This window comes from Leopardus geoffroyi, chromosome E3 (assembly GCF_018350155.1).
Source record: "Leopardus geoffroyi isolate Oge1 chromosome E3, O.geoffroyi_Oge1_pat1.0, whole genome shotgun sequence".
Lineage (NCBI taxonomy): Eukaryota > Metazoa > Chordata > Mammalia > Carnivora > Felidae > Leopardus > Leopardus geoffroyi.
In genome coordinates this window covers 37,761,322-37,779,335 of record NC_059340.1, presented here as the reverse complement: position 1 = coordinate 37,779,335, position 18,014 = coordinate 37,761,322, and the positions used below count along the sequence as shown (strand labels likewise).

The 18,014-nt window shown below is 51.7% G+C and overlaps 1 protein-coding gene and 1 long non-coding RNA gene across 2 annotated transcripts in view; both read left to right on the top strand.

The window, feature by feature from the left end:
• Positions 1–966: 966 nt before the first annotated feature.
• LOC123589153 lies at positions 967–2,794 on the top strand. The gene is made up of 3 exons (XR_006708194.1): positions 967–1,072; positions 1,577–1,841; positions 2,117–2,794. It is a non-coding gene; the product is annotated as an uncharacterized LOC123589153 (long non-coding RNA).
• Positions 2,795–15,544: 12,750 nt separating this feature from the next.
• SEC14L5 (SEC14 like lipid binding 5) overlaps positions 15,545–18,014 on the top strand; it is a 45,848-nt gene continuing 43,378 nt past the window's right edge. The window contains exons 1-2 of the mRNA XM_045460334.1: positions 15,545–15,790; positions 16,532–16,645. Coding sequence (XP_045316290.1) covers positions 16,583–16,645 — 63 coding nt within the window. The 5' untranslated portion in view covers positions 15,545–15,790; positions 16,532–16,582. The remainder of the gene's footprint in view (positions 15,791–16,531; positions 16,646–18,014) is intronic.

Below are 18,014 nucleotides of genomic sequence, written 5' to 3'. Positions count from 1 at the left end.
CACTCAGGTGCTAATAGTGTCAATGACGATTGAGAAAAGCACGCACCTGTCGCGCATCAAATCCCCCAAGACTTCCGCCACAAACGGTCAGCTGACACCTGGCAAGGCTTCTGACCGCTCCCAGCCTCAGTTTCCTTATTTGCCAAACAGTGATAACAATTGCCCCCAGCCCAAAAAAGGTTAGTAGGAGAGTCCTGTTGAGATTTCACACAGAGTACGTAACACAGGGCCTGGCCCAAATGTGCAGGAAGTGTGGCCGTCATTATCAAGCCATCTTGATGGACAAAAACTCCTTTGAAACTTGAATAACTCCAGGCCCTGGCATGATGGAACCACTTCGTGGCTGGTCATAAAAGCAGCTGGGTTCTGGTTCAAAATAGCCATGTTACACAATTCTGCCAGCATGTACCCAGGTTAAATTGTGTGCCACCGTGTGTCTGGGTTAGACAGTGGGCCCCTGTGCACCCAGATTAGGCATGTGCCACTCGAGAAGCCTGCAGCTGGGCAGTAAACAGTCTGGCAGTGAGCTCACATGGGGCCCAGACAGCTGGGAAGGAAGGTTCACGCCACTTTAGAGGGTGCTGGGGCTGGGGTCTGAGCCCAGCTGGTAAGGAGAAGCAATGAGGTCTGCAGGGCAGGGAGGCAGGATCCCCCAGTGGGGATCCAGAGTCCTCAGGCTAGTCCCTTCCCCAGATGTTTTTCTTTATAAAATAAGGACGTTGGTGGGGATGTTGATCCCCAAGGGCTTTTACTGCCCCAGACCTCAGAGCATCTGAGAAACACAGGTTCCTTTAGGCCATCTCTTGTCCCTACCATTTAAAGACTTCAGTTTTGAAGTGTTACAGAGACGCTAGGAAAAACTAACTCTTTTTTGTTTGTTTGTTAATGTTAATGGCAGAGAGAGAGAGAGAGGACAGAGGATCTGAAGCAGGCTCTGCACTGACAGCAGAGAGCCTGACGCGGGGCTCCAACTCACTAGTCATGAGATCATGACCTGAGCCAAAGTTGGATGCTCAACCGATTGAGCCACCAGGCACCCTGGAAAACCTTATTCTTAATGAGGCATCTGTGGGTGAGCTTAAGAGGGTCTGTGCATCCTTGTAGCTTCTTTCAAAATGTGCCCATTTGTGCATTTTTCTTGGGGAGGGCCTACTGCTTTCAGTGAGTTCCTTCCTTCACTCATCCAGCTGATACTCAGTAACACTCTTCCAGCTGCGGCTGCCTGGTTCCACTACAAGATAAGAAAAGGGAAAAGACAAAACACAGCAAAGGGCCTTTCTCTTAAGGGATGGGGCCTGCAGGGCACCAAAGGACTCAGGTCCAGCCAGCTAACATTGGGAACAGGTGTCAGGGAGAAGCCAAGGTTTCAGATTACAGGTGTGGGTGGAGGCGGGTGGACTTGGGGCCTGAACACTAACTCAGCAGAGTTTACCCGCCCACAACCCCTTCACCACGGCCCAAGTGGGCCTTAGCCGGGGCCTCAAGAGGAAACCTTGTTGATCCCTCTGCTTTTGCCCATGTGGCAACTCTGCCTGTAAACCCTTTCCTTACTTCTCTCTCTTGCCTATCCCTACAGGGTGGCTCTCACATGGGAGCTCAGCATCCCTTAAGGGATGTTCATGGAAGCACTGTTGCTATGGAGAAAGCTCCGGAGACAACCTGATGGTCATGGGGAGAAAGTGGTTAAATAATCCACGGTGTATCCACACTACGAAACTATGCAGCTGGAAAAGAATGAGGGCCTGATGTGGACACACTTAGCCAGGCACCAGAAGTACAGTGCGAGGAAGAGAATATACATATGTATATGCACAGAAAGCTTCTGGAAGGATCCACAAGCTGTGAGTCCCCCTAGGGGGGGATGACAGAGAAATCTGAATTTTCATTGTATACCCTTTTACAGTATTTGGATTTTATTTTTTATCTATTTTTATTTTTAAATGTCTCTTGATTTTATTTTTTTATATGTGTTTGAATTGCCTTTTCAGTTACTTTTTAAAAACTTGTTTAAAAACGACTGAAGTCTGGCATTCCCTCCTCCCAGAGCCTTCCCTGATGACCCTCTTCTGCTTCACCCACCACCACGCTCTAGTGAAGTAACCTCTTTCCTTTTCAGACTTTGTTACTGGACCAGGAGATACTGAGGAGTAAAGATCATGAATGATAGGAAACTTGGGGGAAAAAAGACCCTGTGCTGAAGCAGGAAGCTGCTCTCCCCTCAAGTTGCTGATAGTCTAAGAGCTGAGACAAAGATACACCTAGCCAAGTTCACCTGGATGAGTCTGGGAGGAAGAAGAGCCTTATCAGAGCTCCAAAGATGGGGAGGAGCAGCCTGGGAGACCTGGGTTGGGGTCCTCGCTTGGTCTCTGTCAGCTGTGTGGACATGGGCAAGTCATCTTGCCTCTCTCGGCCTCAGTTGTCCTCATCTGTGAAATGGCCACACAATGATAGCATCAACCTCAGAGAGCGAGACCCCATGGGTTGTCACCCACTTAGCACACCCTCTGTCTCTAGTGATGGCTCAACAAATGGGAGGACATTACATCCATAGCTGGAGGCTGGATGCTTGTGGCACTGAGGGGTACAAGCAGTTACAGGAACTCCAAGCGGTGTCAAAACTCTAGACTTCTCCCAATTTCTGAATCTCCTTTCCCCATACTTCTTAGAAAGGTGAAGGTCGGCTTTGGGGAGGAAACTGGGCTGGGGGCGCTTCCTGGTTAGCCTGCTTGTAGCTCAGCTGCTAACAGTCATGACACTGATTATATTAATGCCGTGTCTCATTTATTGAGGATGGACTCTGGGGCGCCTGGGTGGCGCAGTCGGTTAAGCGTCCGGCTTCAGCCAGGTCACGATCTCGCGGTCCGGGAGTTCGAGCCCCGCGTCGGGCTCTGGGCTGATGGCTCAGAGCCTGGAGCCTGTTTCTGATTCTGTGTCTCCCTCTCTCTCTGCCCCTCCCCGTTCATGCTCTGTCTCTCTCTGTCCCAAAAATGAATAAATGTTGAAAAAAAAAAAAATTATTGAGGATGGACTCTGTGCCAGGCAACATGGCATGTGCCCAAAATGCCTCAGCTGATTCCTTCTCCCCCACAGACCCCCACTGGGTGAAGCTGGGGGTGGGGGGGGGTGGGGCGAGACCAGCCCTCCCCACCTGGGGCAAGGCTCTCTTATCTCCTGTTCCAGGAAAGAGCATCGAGACCCTGCGAGGCCCAGTGCACAGCGGGGCTGGTTCCTGGGTAAGCCTGCTCCAGCCCTGAGCTCGGACCCCCACCCACCTCCACCCTCCCAGCCTCCCGCTGACTCAGCTGGGTCAGGCCCAGGAGCTTCGGGGAGAATTAGCAGATTCAGGGAGGAATTTGGGCTGTGCTTCACCATCCTCCCCCTCCGTTCTCTCCAAGCTGGGCTCCAAGCTGGTGCAGCTCTGTGTGCGTGCACACGCGTACACACGTGTGCACGACACTGGCTTGTGGGCAGGCCGGATGGGGTGGGAGCTGTGTTCTGGCCCCGTGCATCCTCCTCTGGGCAGATGGGATTTGTTTGGTTCCGCAGAGCCCTCGTATGCCAAGTGACTCATCCCTCTGCCGACCGGGGGTGGGGGCTCGGGGGAGGGTGTTTGCTTTCCTCGGGTTTGCTTGATGGTTAAACCCACGGAGAGGGCACCTGCGCGGCCATCCAGTTCTCTGGCAACCAGGCCACCCTCGGCCCCTGAAGCCTGTCCCCTCTCTGCAGCTGGGCTAGGCTGCTGACCCCCGGAGGCCACTACCTTCTGAAGGGTCACCCACCCCCTCCTTGTTTGCGGTCATTGTTTCCCCAGCAGCTGGAGAGTTGTTCACTCACTCGCTCACTGGTTTGGGGTGTTCCTGCGAACCAGTCTGAAACAAGAAGGGCAACATTCCCCCAGCCCCAGAAAGAGGGGTGTGATGGCCCAGCAGCCTGTTCCTTACCACAGCCCCTTCTCCTCCCATCCTCCCGTGGACAGCCATCTCCTGTCTCCAACTGTGTGACCTCACCTCCACCTGAGGAGCATTTAAAAATGCAGATTCTAGAGTCCCCTTGTTGGGCGGGTCTGGAAGGGCCCGGGAATCTGCATGTTAACAAACAACTTCCCCCAGGTTACTGAAGCAGGTGATTTCTGGGCCACCCTGAGAAACAGCTGTGAACAGAAAGATGCGGTACATGCTCAGGCCCTGGTCTACACCCACCTGGGAAGAGCCCACAGGCTGTAGCTTGAAGCCAAACTGGGTTTGAATCCTGACTCTGCCACATCCACCTGTGTGTCCTTTCAGAGGTGGCTTACCCTTCTGGAATCTTGGTTTCCCCATCTGTAAAATGGGGAAGAGCCAGGGTGCCATGATGCGTGCCAAGCACCTGGCATGGGATCCCCTCTTCTCCCCACTCTTCAAGGGGACAAGAGGGGAATGGCCCGGCTTCACCCTGTGTTTTGTAACATGTATTTACTTTTCTTGCAGAACAATGCAAGGGATGGAAAAATCACGCTGGCTCTCCAGCCCAGATGGGCTGACTCACACTCAGTCCTGGGCTGGGGGCCTGGTGAGCTCCCCACAAAGCCCTTGGGGCCAGATGGGAGGTTGGACCCTGGCAGCAGAGGCAGGAGAGGGTCCATGGTGAGTCACCCACTCTGCCTGCCCCTTGAGTCATCCCCCAAGAATGTGCCTCCGGCCCCTACCCGCTGGGGGCTCCTGGCAGACCGCCCCATCCTGGCCACCTCCCCACTGCCTGCCAGGCAGCCGCACCCTGCTGCCCTCCCAGAGAGCCATTGCTCAGATGACCATCCTGCCAGCCCTCTCTAGATGCAGGTGTATACCTATAACAGCCACGTCTATTGTCCAACTATTGAAACAGCTCCTGACAGTGGTTGAGTAGTGGCCACTCTGAGGCCCTGGTGTCCCTTGGCAGCCCTGGCCCTTCCCCCGCAGGACCCAATCACTGAGGGGTTAACCCTCGGCTCTGCAGGGGACCTCTCAGCCCCTGCCCCACCCCCAGGCTGGGACCCACTCTGACCCAGCATTACTATCCCCTCAGCCCCTCTTGCAGATCCTCATACCGAACCCTGGATTGCTTTCCAGTACAACCTGCTCCCTCTCTCCGGACACTTCACTTCCAGCCCATCCCTGGGCCTCTCAGCCAGGCTGCAAGGGCCTCCCAGTGAGGAGGTCACGCCACCAGGGCAGAGAGCGGAGCTGGGTGGGACCAGACGGGCTCTGCCAGGCCTGAGATCCCCGCAGGACAGGCTGCCCAACCCTACCCCAAAACTGCTATCCTCCCCTAAACGCCCAGCCTTTCTTCCTTCTACCCCGCCTTGCGGGGCCCTGCCAGGGCTCATGCTGCCCAGACCGGTAGGGCTGCATTTCTGGGGCCAGTGTCCAGGGTGTGACAGCCCCTGGGAATGGCCAGGTCAGAAGGTCAGAACCCCATTTCCTCCAGAGTCTGGGGGCCTGAGTGATGGATAAGCTAGGCCACGAGTGGCAGAACACAAAATCCAATCAGGTTTTAGCTTGAAGCCAAGCTGGGTTTGAGTCCTGACTCTGCCAGGTACCCAGCTATGTGACCCTGGGGAAATGTCTTCACCTCTCTGAGCCTCAGTTTCTCCACCTGAAAAGTGGGAATATTCTGGCATCTGCTCCATAGGGTCTTGAAAAGCTTCAGTGAAGTAAGACATGTAATATTAACAATCACAACTTTTGCTGCACTATGTGCTAGGCCCTGTGCTAAGTGCTTGGGTTAGGGAGTTGGCCTATGTATTCCAGCTTAATTGACGTGTGACAGCCATATGATAAAGTGTATATATTTAAAGTATAGCACCCAGTGGATTTTGACATCAGCACCCAATGGTAAAATTATGGCCACAACAAAGATGATGAACTGGCCCTCCTTCCTCTCCCCATTTTTCAGATGTGGAAACCAAGGCTCCAAGATGTTAAGTGCCTACTCAAGGTGGTCAGGAAGGAACTCAGGATTTAAACCCTGCAAACTGAGGGGCGCATGCATGGCTCAGTCGTTTAAGTGTCTGACTTCGGCTCAGGTCGTGATCTCGATGTTTGTGAGTTTGAGCCTCACATCGGACTCTGCTGACAGCTTGGAGCCTGGAGCCTGCTTCAGATTCTGTGTCTCCTGACAGCTGGGAGCCTGCTTCGGATTCTAAGTCTCCTCCTCTCTCTGCCCCTCCACCACTCTCACTTGGTCTCTCTCTCTCTCTCTCTCTCTCTCTTACTCTCTCTCAAAAATAAACATTAATGGGGAGCCTGGGTAGCTCAGTCAGTTAAGCATCCGACTCCGGCTCAGGTCATGATCTTGTGGTTTGTGAGTTCGAGCCCCATGTTGGACTCTGTCCTGACAGCTCAGAGCCTGAAGCCTGCTTCAGATTCTGTGTCTCCCCTCTCTTTGCCCTTCCCATGCTCATGCTCTGTCTCTCTCGGTGTCTCAATAATAAATAAAGGTTAAAAATTTTTTTTAAATAAAATAAACATTAAAAAAAATAAACTCTGCAATCTGAGCCAGGGCCCTTGTCCCCCACCTCTGCCACCATTCAGCAGGGTGCCTGGCACAGTGTAGGTGCTCAATGTCATTATTGAATGAACAAATGAATGAATGAGAGGGTCAATGCATGATAGTGTTCGCAGGGAAGGTCCACAGAGGAGGTCCAACCAAAGGTGAGGAGGTCCTGAGTCAGAACTATGGTATACGAAAGGTGTTCAGATGAACAGAAAGCGTTCGTTCATCAAATATTTATTAAGCACCTACTATGTGACAAGGCCTGTTTTAAGCACTCAGGATATGAGGTCAAGTACAACATATTCAGGTTCCGGTCCTCAGGGAGCTCACTGCAGAGGGGTGGGGATGGGGGATGGTGTAAGTTTAATGCCACCTGTGTGTGGATGATGGCACCTGTCCTGTGTCCCCAGTGATGGGGTACCCCAGACAGACAAAGTTGTGGAGGAGGGGCCTGGAGACACTGTGAGGAAAGCAGTCAGACCCAAGGACGAGGGTGGTTGGAGCCCTGGCAAGGAAGGGGAGGGAGATCCTTGCTTGCGGGGACCCTGGTTCCTTCGTCATACTGCCTCCCAAGCATCACTGACATTTCCAGAAATATCAGGCTCCCCCTAACCCCTCAGGGAGGATCTTGATTTCTTGCCTCCACAGTGCCTCCTACACATTCACCCATCCATTTTTTCGGCCCCTATTGTATGCCTAGCCCTGGGAATACAGCAGCTAACAAGATACAATCCACACATTCCCATCCTGAGAAAGGAAAAAAATAGAGGGTATGGCTGATCAATGCTGAGATGGACAGGACATTGGGTGGAAGGGGACACACACATGGGCGGGGGGAGGGGGGTCCTGTAGCCTCACAGGGAGGGAAACAGAGGGTGCATTAAGTGAAAAAAGAAACTGACCCACCACTGTTCCATTTTTGCCATTTGTGATGTAAAATAGAGCTGACCCCCTGTATCCCTCCTGCCTGCCTGCCTAGTCTGAGTTCGCCTGGGCTCTTTGTCCACTCTCTCTGCTGAGGTCTAACATTCCTGCCAGGGAGCTGGGTGGCCAAGCCCCCATGCGCTGCCCTCCCAGGCCATTCTCTGGTCACTGGCTCAGGCTTAATCCCTTGCCCGGGCCCAGGCCTCGGAGACTGATGAGTCAACACCAGTTGGCTCTGGACAAACACTCCCCCCCTTTTCATCCCCCCTTCAGTCCATCCTGTTCTCCGGAAAGGGCCCAGCCTCTGCTGGTCCAGGGGCGACTCTGGAGAAGCCATGTCCAATGGAACTTCCTGAGATGATGGAAATATTCCATATATATGGGAGGCACAAGCCACATGTGGCTCCTGAGCAGTTAAAATGAGGCTAGTGTGAGTTTTTAATTTTATCGCTCATATTTATATAAATATGATATGTTAATATCCACGCGATTAATTTAAACAGCTGCCTGTGGTTGGTGGCTATTGCTTTGAGCGGCTCCAGAGAGTCAGATTGGGTCCAGGTACAGAGGATGAGTGGGCAGCTCAGGACGCTGGCTTTCTCCCCCAGGCAGGGAGAGCTTGGGGAGGCACTGGTGGGTCAACTGGGGCCTCAGAGACTGAACTGGGCATGGAGGGGAGTCCCTTGGGGTCTGCTCCGTTGATAGAGCCAAACTAGGTTTTGGTGCCTGTGACTACCCTTCCACCCGTCTAGCTCTTTGATCTGACCCCAGCCTGGCAGGCAGAATCATGACCTGAACCAACCCCTTAATATTGGGGTGCCCAGCTCCGGCGCCATGGTCCAACCTCTCTCAGATATGGCTGACCACATCACAGCCCCACCTCTCTCTCTCCCCATCCCTGCCCTCCCCCTGCACTGTTCCAGAGGAACCTAGGATGAAGGGATGGTGTTACACTTAATTTGCTGAAAGGCAATGGGAATGCATCCTCCTTCCAAAAGAGAGGAGTCAGAGACCATAGCTGTCTTGGTCCTGACCCCCCAACCAGAGCTTGGGTGCACAGACCCTGGGTGCAGGGACTTTACTTTTGCAGTGACCTCAGGCCACGGAAACAGGGATAAGAAGGAAAATGCACAAGGAAGAGGCAAACCAACCACAGGTGCAGTCACAAGGTGGGCCCTACCATGGGCGCAATGGTGGCCCCTCAAAAAAGAGAAGTGCAAGTCCTAACCCCCTGCAACCTAGGAATGTGATCTTATTTGGAAAAAGTTCTTTATAGACGTAATTAAGTTAAGATCTCAAGATGAGATTTCCTGGATTTAGGGTGGGCCTTGCATCCAATGACAGATGTCCTTATAAAAGAAAGGCAGTGCTACCAGCACAGAGCCTGACGTGGGGCTCGAACTCACAAAACTGTGAGATCGTGACTTGAGCTGAAACCAAGAGTCGGTTGCTTAACTGACCGAGCCACCCAGGTGCCCCAACTTCTGGGTTTTTAGAAGCCACTAAGTGTGTGGTAATTTGATAGAGCAGTAGTGGGAAACCAATACAGAAGTTTCCTTCTTCCCAGCCCCACAGGGGGACTTTGTGCTGCCAGCAAGGTAAGTTGGGGCCTATGGAAGGTCATGAGTGAAGGCAGGAGAGTAGGGGCTGGGGAGTGCCCACTCCGCCCCCTCCTCTCCCAGGCACGTCCACCCTGGACACTCTCCCATCTTAGTGACCCATAGCATAGGGCAGCCTGCGGGTGGCCTCCCACAGGCCAACGAGGCGACACAGCCCCAGGGAGAATTTCTTGCACGGTACTTCCTGACTTGTGGTGTGTCCTGGCAGTTAGTATCAGAATCGAGTTGAATTATAGGACACCCAATTGATGTCCAGAGATTCGGAGAACTGGTTGTTGAGCAGAAACCCCCCCGGCCCCCCACGTTTGTTGTCAGAAGCGTCGTGACTAAAAACAGTTCAGCCATACCGACGCCTGCCACAACGCAGAGGAATCTTGAAGACATCATGCTCGGCGAAGCAAGCCGGGAACAAAAGGCCATGTTGTGTATGATTCCATTTATATGCAATGTCCAGAATAAGTGAATCCATAGAGACATAAAGCCAATCAGTGGTTGCCAGAGTAAGTTAGTGGGGGTGGGGAATAGGGAGTGACTGCTAAAAGTTATGGGATTTCTTTTGGGGTGAGGAAATGTTCTAAAAATTGGTGGTGGTTGTTGCACCATTCCGTGAATATATTAAAAGCCACTGACTTGTATGCTGTAAGTGGGTGTATTATATGGTGCGAGAATTATGTTTTAATAAAGCAGAGTTATCATTTTCCTACATTGCACCCTCTCAAATGCCACCCCTCTCAAAAATGTTCCATGGAAAATGGTCCTTCTCTTCTAACTGACATTATTTACCCACCCCGCCCCCTTTTTTTTTAACTTTTCCAATGTGATTTTGTTTTAAATGTTTACGTATTTATGTTGAGAGAGAGAGCATGTGTGTGCAAGCAGAGAATCCCAAGCAGGCTCCACACTGTCAGCACACTGTCTGATGTGGGTCTCGAACCCACAAACTGTGAGATCATGATCTGAGCCAAAATCAAGAGTCAGACGCTTAACTGACGGAGTCTCCCAGGCACCCCTCCTATTTGATTTCTTTAATTATTAAGGTCAGATATACATAATAAAAACTTACAGTGGCATCTGGGTGGCTCAGTCGGTTAAGCGTCTGACTCTTGATCGTGGCTCAAATCCTGATCTCACGGTTCGTGGGTTCAAGCCTCTCTCTCAAAACAAATAACCTTAAAAAAAAAACCACACACAAAAAACACCTTACATTTTACTAACTGGAATTAAAATAAAAACTTGAAAAAAATGTACCATTTTAACCATTTTTAAGTGTACATTTCAGTGCCATTAAGTACATTCACGATGTTGTGCTGCCCTCACCACCATCTGTCCCCACAACCTTCTTTCTCATCTTGCAAAACTGAAACTCTGTCCCCATTAAACATTAACTCCCCATACCCCCTCCTCCACCCCCACCCCCACCCCCACCCATCCACTTTCTGGCTCCATGAATTTGAGGACTCTGGGCACTTCGTATAACTGGACTCAAACAGTATTTGTCCTTTTGTGACTGGTTTCTTTCACTGAGCATCACATATTCAAGGTTTATCTACACTGTAGCATGTGGCAGACTTCTCTTCCTTTTTAAGGCCTAACAATGTCCGCATTATCCCCACTTTATTATTTTAAGTTTAGTTATGTATTTTGAAAAGGGAGGGGGAGTGGAGAGAGAATCCCAAGCAGGCTCCGAGCTGTCAGCACAGAGCCCCGTGCAGGGATGGATCCCATGAACTGTGAGATCATGAGCTGAGCTGAAATCAAGAGTCGGTTGCTTAACTGACCGAGCCACCCAGGCGCCCCCATGTGACCCCCACTTTAGAGGAAGGGACACTGTCGCTATATACACTGCAGGGACACTACAAGGTAGCAGGGCCAGAACTCACACCCAGGCTGACCTGACCCCAGCACCCACTGCTCACCACTCTGCCACCCAGCCCCCTTCCAAGCACCGCACTGAGTCCCAGGGCACCCTCCCTTTGCTCCCTCTCCCGGCCCTCCTCACTGAAAGCTCCTGGGGCTCAGATATCCTTTTACTCACCTTTGGACCTTGACCCCACCTTTAGGGCATGGTGGAGTCCCAAAGCTTGTGTGGAAGTGACTAGATCTGGGGGCAGGGCTGGAGGGTCTAGGTGGGCAGGGCCTGGCTGTGTAGCCTCCAGGATCAGGCCCCTCCAGACTCAGCCTCTTGTTCCATCAAAATTGCCCAAAGACAGAGACCCCTGCAAAGGGTTGTGCAGGTTACAACCTGCACACCTGTGCATGGCCGCCCTGCCAAGGGCCCCTATGGCCCTCGAGATTACCAAATCCAGGAGCTTCCTGAGCTCCACTCTGAGGAGGGAGAAGGAACTTAGAGGCAGCCCTGGGACAAATGAGATGTGGCGCAGAAAGCAGATTGGGGGTGGCCAGGGGCTGAGGGAGGCAGAAAGGAGGAGTGACAACTTGAGGGGATGATGAAAATGTCCTGGAACTAGATAGTGGTGGATAGTTGCACAAACTTGTGAATGTACTAAAAACCACTGAATTGTACACTTAAAAATGGTTAGGATGGTAACTTTTATGTTATGTGTATTTACCACAATAAAAAAAAAAAAAATGCCCCACCGTCTCCGGCTTCAGCATTGTCCCGGGGCCCTTTTGTATTCCAGGGCCCAGATCAAGGGCCACTTGTGTCCCCACAAGGGTCTGGACCTTGGACCCTCTCCCTCCCAATCCCCTTCTCACCCCACCTGTTCTTGGTATCTTACTGAGCTATTCAACTGAGGACATTTCCCTATAGGATGCATTCTGAGGACATCTGCAATTGAGCCCAGTGTTTTTTACTCAAATAAATGCATTACTAATGGTTGAATTTCCTGTGGCAGTGGCCTATCTGTGGGGGAGATATTCAGAGTTGTGAGGTGGTTTCTGACATCTTCAAAAATTACCTCACAAAAGGCAGCTTTGGTAGGAAGCAGCTGATAGAGGCTGAAGCTCCTGTCCCTGACACTAACTTCTCAGAGATTCCATGGAGTCAGTCCACCCTTCTGTACCCCCTTAGTCCAGAGCCAGATGCCTGGATATCTTTGCAATTCAGGCTGGAAAACCATATCTTCTGGGTAATTCAGCTATACTCCCAGGCAGAAGAAGGCATGGGAGAACCAGAATCCTGGGTCTGAAGTCCTTAGTAGCTGTGTGACCTCAGGCAAGTTACTCAGTCTCTCTGTGCCAAAGTTTCCTTGTCTTTAAAAGGAAGATTAAAATAGTTTTGATCTTAAAAGTTTTTTTTAATTTTTAAATTAATGTTTATTTATCGGGGTGCCCGGGTGGCTCAGTCGGTTGAGCATCTGACTTCAGCTCAAGGCATGATCTCACAGTCTGTGAGTTCGAGCCCCGCGTCGGGCTCTGTGCTGACAGCTCGGAGCCTGGAACCTGCTTCAGATTCTGTGTCTCCCTCTCTCTCTGCCCCTCCCCTGCTCATGCTCTGTGTCTCTTTGTCTCAAAACTAAATAAAAACATTAAAAAATATAAAATTTAAAAATTTAAAATAAAAAAATAAATTAAAAAAAATTTAATGTTTATTTATCCCCAAGACAGAGAGTGAGTGTAGGAGGGGCAGAGAGTGAGAGGGAGACACAGAGTCTGAAGCAGGCTCCAGGCTCTGAGTTGTCAGCACAGGGCCTGATGTGGGGCTTGAACTCACAAACCTGAGTGGAAGATCATGACCTGAGTGGAAGTCTGACGCTCAACCGACTGAGCCACCCAGGTGCCCCTTAAAGGTTCTTGCAAAAAAAATTTAGGTGAGGTGGCTGGCTGGCTCAGAGCATGTGACTCTTGATCTTGTGGTCCTGAGTTCAAGCCCCGCCTTGGGTATAGAGATTACTTACATAAATAAAACTTAAAAAAAAAGATTAAAAAATTAGGTGATAGTCATATAACATAACCATTAACCATTTTAACTTAACATTAACCATTTTGATGCAAACAATTCAGTGGCATTTAGTGCAACCACCACCTCTATGGAGTTCCAAAGCATTTTCATCACTACAGAGGTTGTTTTTGAAGATCTAATATTTGTAAAGCCTTAGAACGGTGCCTGGAACAGCCCGTGCCAAGTGCGTGCTCGATAGATGGTAGGCATAATTAGTAAACAGTGCTCACAACAGGTAACACGTGCTGGGAGGTGCTATAATTAATTAATTCTCTTCCCTTGAGCTGGAGGAGGAGGGAGTTAGGTTCTCACTCCACTCTGGGCAGCATTTTCCACTTTGAGCTCTCCGTACCCAGCCGGCTGGGCTGTCGGTTGTCCCCCACCCCGGGCTCAAAGTCCCATGCTCGCTCACCGATTGGAGGCAGGGGAGGCGCTCATGGTAGCAAGGAAACCTGGGGTCTCCCCCGCAGTCTCAGGGCCTTCCCTCTGCTCCTGTGGCTCTTCCTGGCCCGCTCCCTGCATCTCCCACGCCCGTTCCTGCTCCCCGAAGCTGTCACCTTCTGTGGCAAAGGAGACACGTGTGTGGGTGGGTAGCCGGGAAGATTCTGCCAGAACGGAAGGGAGTGAATTGGAGTGGAAACACGCCCACGTCTGGGAGGAGCTCTGGCGAGCGGACCTCCCCCGCTTATGAGCGCACCACCTCCCCCTCAGGGTTGGCATTTTAGTCCGAGCACTCTGGTATACCTAAGCACTTGGAAGGACACCCCCCCTCCCCCCCCCCCCAACTCCATGATCTGCCAGTCAGCACTGCCAGACCTGTCGACTTTGAACAATCGCTTTGGGAACTTGTTAAGCAGGTACATTCCTAGACTCCTCTGAGCGATGCCCGGGAATCTGCCTTTTAACGTGTACTCTGCTGTAAGGAGTCTTAGGAGCTGGAAAGTTTGGGACAGACTGCTCGGCCCCATCCTTCCAGGTGCAAGCATCCTACTCTGTGAATACTTAATGCCAACTTAACGCTTTCCGTGCTGTAACAACTACGTGCTAAGGCTCACTACGCGCCCGGCACTGACGCCCAGGACAAGCATGCTGGTTTCCTTGCTGAGTGCGAGGTACAGCGAAACATTTCTGGACCCCATCTCCCCCCAAAATTCCCCTCGGTGTGCAGACCCTGGAGCCGTGGATTGTCGTTTGCTGCCACCTTGTGGCAGAGATAGCAACTTTGTGCTCCACGTCCATTCTTGTTAATCTTAATTGAGAAAATGCACTGCACACTAACTATTGTGTGCCCGGTACCTAGTAAGATCATGGGGACCGGGGGGCAGATGAATAAGACAGACACAGTCCCTGCGTCACGGAGCTCACAGCTCCCGGGATATTTAATAACGCACAAATAAATAAAAAGAGTGAATAAATGATTACAGAGTGTGGCTAGAAAGGAAACAAACAAGGGCTGGTTATCATAGGATGCAAAGACCTATGTATTTGCTAAACAGAGCTCTGTCTGTCTCCCTGCACACCTTTTCCCTGCCCAGGACTGTGGGCCACGCGAGGGCAGGCGAATCTGTTGATTCCCCCATGTGATGGGTAAAGTCACCCAGTGCTGACACATAGTAGGTGCTCAGTAAGTGTCCAGTGAATGAATACATGGGTGATAAGGCTGTCCAGAGCCAGCTTGTTGGCTCTTCCAGGCCGAACAGATGGGGAGAGGGAAGGGAGGGCTTTGGAAGGGAGGCTGGTTCTCTAGGGATCTTGGGAGGGCTAGACGGTTTGGGTGTGAGCCAAATGTCACCCTCCCTGGGAGGCACCAGTCCACCCTGTCTTAAATTGTACACTCACTCCGTTCACTTCTTGGACCCCTTCCCTGCTTTTTTTTTTTTTTTTTTTTTTTTGTCCTTGGTGTTTTTCACCATCTCACATACTGTATATTTGCCTTATTTACCTCACGTCCGGCCCCCAGGAATGTAAACTCCGGGAGGGCAAGGATTTTTGTGTTTTGTTCACTTATGACTCTCCAGCACTTGTAAGAACCTGACACTTAGCAGGTGCTTTGTAAACGTACACAGAGTGAATGAATGATGCATGGGCGGGGCTTGGGGCAGAACCAGAAGGTCTCTAGGTGTGGCCCATGGGAGGCGCGGGGCTCTGAGACTAGGCAACCAGGTCTGGATGGGGTTGGAGGTAAATCTTACGGAGAAGGGAGGGGCTGGGAGGGGCAAAGGTCCGCGAGAGGGCAGAGCGAGGCTCGGGGTGGGACCTTGTGGCGGGGTCTTTCCAGGGCTGGGCCGTTTCCAAGGAGGGGTGCCTTAGGGGCGGGACCAGTACAGGGGCTCGGCCTACCTGAAGCGTGGCCAATTTGGAGAAGGGCCGGGCAGGGGCGTAGTCAAACAGGGAATACAGGGAATATATATATATATATATATATATATATATATATATATATATATATATATATTTGAGATTTGAGAAGGGCGGGCTAATGCCGGGGCGTGGCTAGGGAGGGACCAATCAGGGGCAGAGTAAATCTGGGCGGGGCCGTAGCAGGGAGGCAGGGGCGGGGCCAGATCAGGGGCGGGGCCAGGCCGGATTCTCCGCTGTCCCAGGTCCTGGAGCACTCCCGCCGGGCAGGTCTGGCTCCTGCCCTGCAGGCCCCTCCCTGGCTGGCCCGGCCCCAGGGTGAGCACGGCCGGACGCCCCAGGCTGGGCGGCCGCGGTCGGGCCTCGCCCCAGAAGCTGCGCTCCGGGCCAGTCGTACGCGGGGGGCCCCCCGGCGGACTCAGCGCCATACTGACCCCGGGCTGCCTCCCGGGAGGTTCCGAGGGCGAGGGCGAGGGTGAGCAGGGTTGCGGGGGCCTGCGAGTTCATACGTGTGTGCGTGCTTGTGTGTGTGTGCATATGCATACCACTGTATGTACAAGTGTGTGGACGTTTGTGCTCACCAGGGGAATTGTGTGCGTTTGTGGAATTGGGTGGTGTGAGGTCCAGGGAGCTGAGTGTGTGGGCAAAGTTGCATGTGTGTGCAAGGGTGATCCTGTGTGGGAGGTGGGTCATGCATGTGTGTGTGTGCGTGTGTGTGTGTGTGATAGAGACATTGCATGTGAAATTTAGTGAAGACTGTGTATGTCAGGGTATCTTGGAGGAAAATGGAAGGGCAGGTGCAATGATATTGGGGGGGGGGTCTATAGGGGACGTCTGTGGCAAGCTGTGGGGTGTGTGGGTGGATGGTGAATTGTAAGAGTGTAAGAGTTGCAAACGTGGGTTTCCATGTGAGTAGCAGTGAGGGGTGCTTCTGGGGGCCTCGGTGTGAAGGAGTGGAGACCAAGGAAAGTTTGGGAGTACTGATTGCTCTTGGAGGGATGAGTGTGGCCTGGAGCACTGGGTAATGGTCAGGGCAGGTGTTTGGGGCATGGCCCAGAGAAATTTGGTGATCACATCAGCCCTCTTGCTTTGAGAGCTGGGGAGATGTGTGGGCAGAGCATGAGAGGGCGGGCTTGTCCCTTGTTTGGGGAAGCAGTGGGCAGGGTTATGCTTCAGCTGGAGGGAGCTGCTACCTTACCAGTCACCTGTCACCCAGGTTTTGTGCTCACTCCTGCCTGGGTGCTTCTGTTGGCGCTCCTGCGAGAACATGGTGCAGAAGTACCAGTCTCCTGTCCGCATCTACAAGTACCCATTTGAGCTGGTCATGGCGGTGAGTGACCCCTGGTTCTCCAGCCCCTTGTGTGATGGTGAGAGGGACACAGGAGGTCAGCTGTGCAAAAATGAGAGGGAGCCCCTCAGACTCCCAGATGAGAAGGAAACTGGTGAGTTCAGTTTCTCCCTAGTGACCCTCCACCCAGCCACCCCAGCCTTCTCCACATCTTCTGGAGTCCTTGTCCAACTGACCACATTACAAGATCTTTCTTTCTCCTTGCTGAAGCAGACTTGTTCTCTCATCTCAACCTCCTCTGACAGAAAACGAGAATATCATGGGCCAAACCACTGCTGTCACTTTGTGTAATGCTAATAATAGTAATAGTAAATGTACTAATGATGATGAGAGTAGCAGCCATTCACTGAGGGTTTCCAGTGCCAAGTATTTACATATATTGTTTCATTATTCTCATTTTACTTCTGCTAAACTGTAGCTTGGAGAGGTAAAGTTGGCCCCAAGTTCTGCGGCTGATAACGGGTGGAGCCAGGGCGCAGACCCATGCAGGGAGGTACTCTGGAGCCATGATTTTTTTTTTTGCCATATCCCCCTCCCTCCTGCCCAGGGTCTTCCTTCAGTTTGCACATCCCCTCTCCTTTCCTTCAAAGAAGCTGACAGGGGGTGAGTGGGCAGCAGGGGTCCAGGAACAGCCATTTTCAAGGTAGCTTCAGACTGACTGTATGTAAATCAAGTGGCCACTCAGTGGAGGGACTAGAATTGGCTCCCAAGCTCTTAGCCTCCTGGATCAATAATCTTTGCACCATGGGGCAGATGCTGGAATCAAGCAGATGTAGCTTTCCTTCTTGGGGCCATCCTTCTGCCTCTCAGAGGTCCCCTTCCTTGGGAAAAAAAGGGCAATGCTCTGGGGTTGTGTTAGGAGTGAATGAGATAATATGCAGTGCCTCTCGCCCAGTGCCTGACACACAGTAGGCACTCACAGTAGGCACTCACTAAATGTGGTTGTCCCTGTTATCACACCACGTGGTGTTGTAAATGATTGTGTTGAAAGTGTAAGAAACATTGGAATCCCCCCACATCCTCCCTATCCTAACCTATTACTTAATTTCAGCTTTTGATCCAAGAACTTTCATATCATTTGGTACCTCCATGGATATGTGTCCCGACTGGTCTTATTCTACAAATCTACTTATATATGTGTTTATAGTCACATAATGGATTAAAAAAAATTTTTTAACGTTTATTTATTATTGAGAGACAGACACAGAGCATGAGCAGGGGAGGGGTAGAGAGAGGGAGACAAGGAATCTGAAGCAGGCTCCAGGCTCTGAGCTGTCAGCACAGAGCCCGACGTGGGCCTCAAACTCACAAACGTGAGATCATGACCTGAGTCGAAGTCAGTCGCCTAACC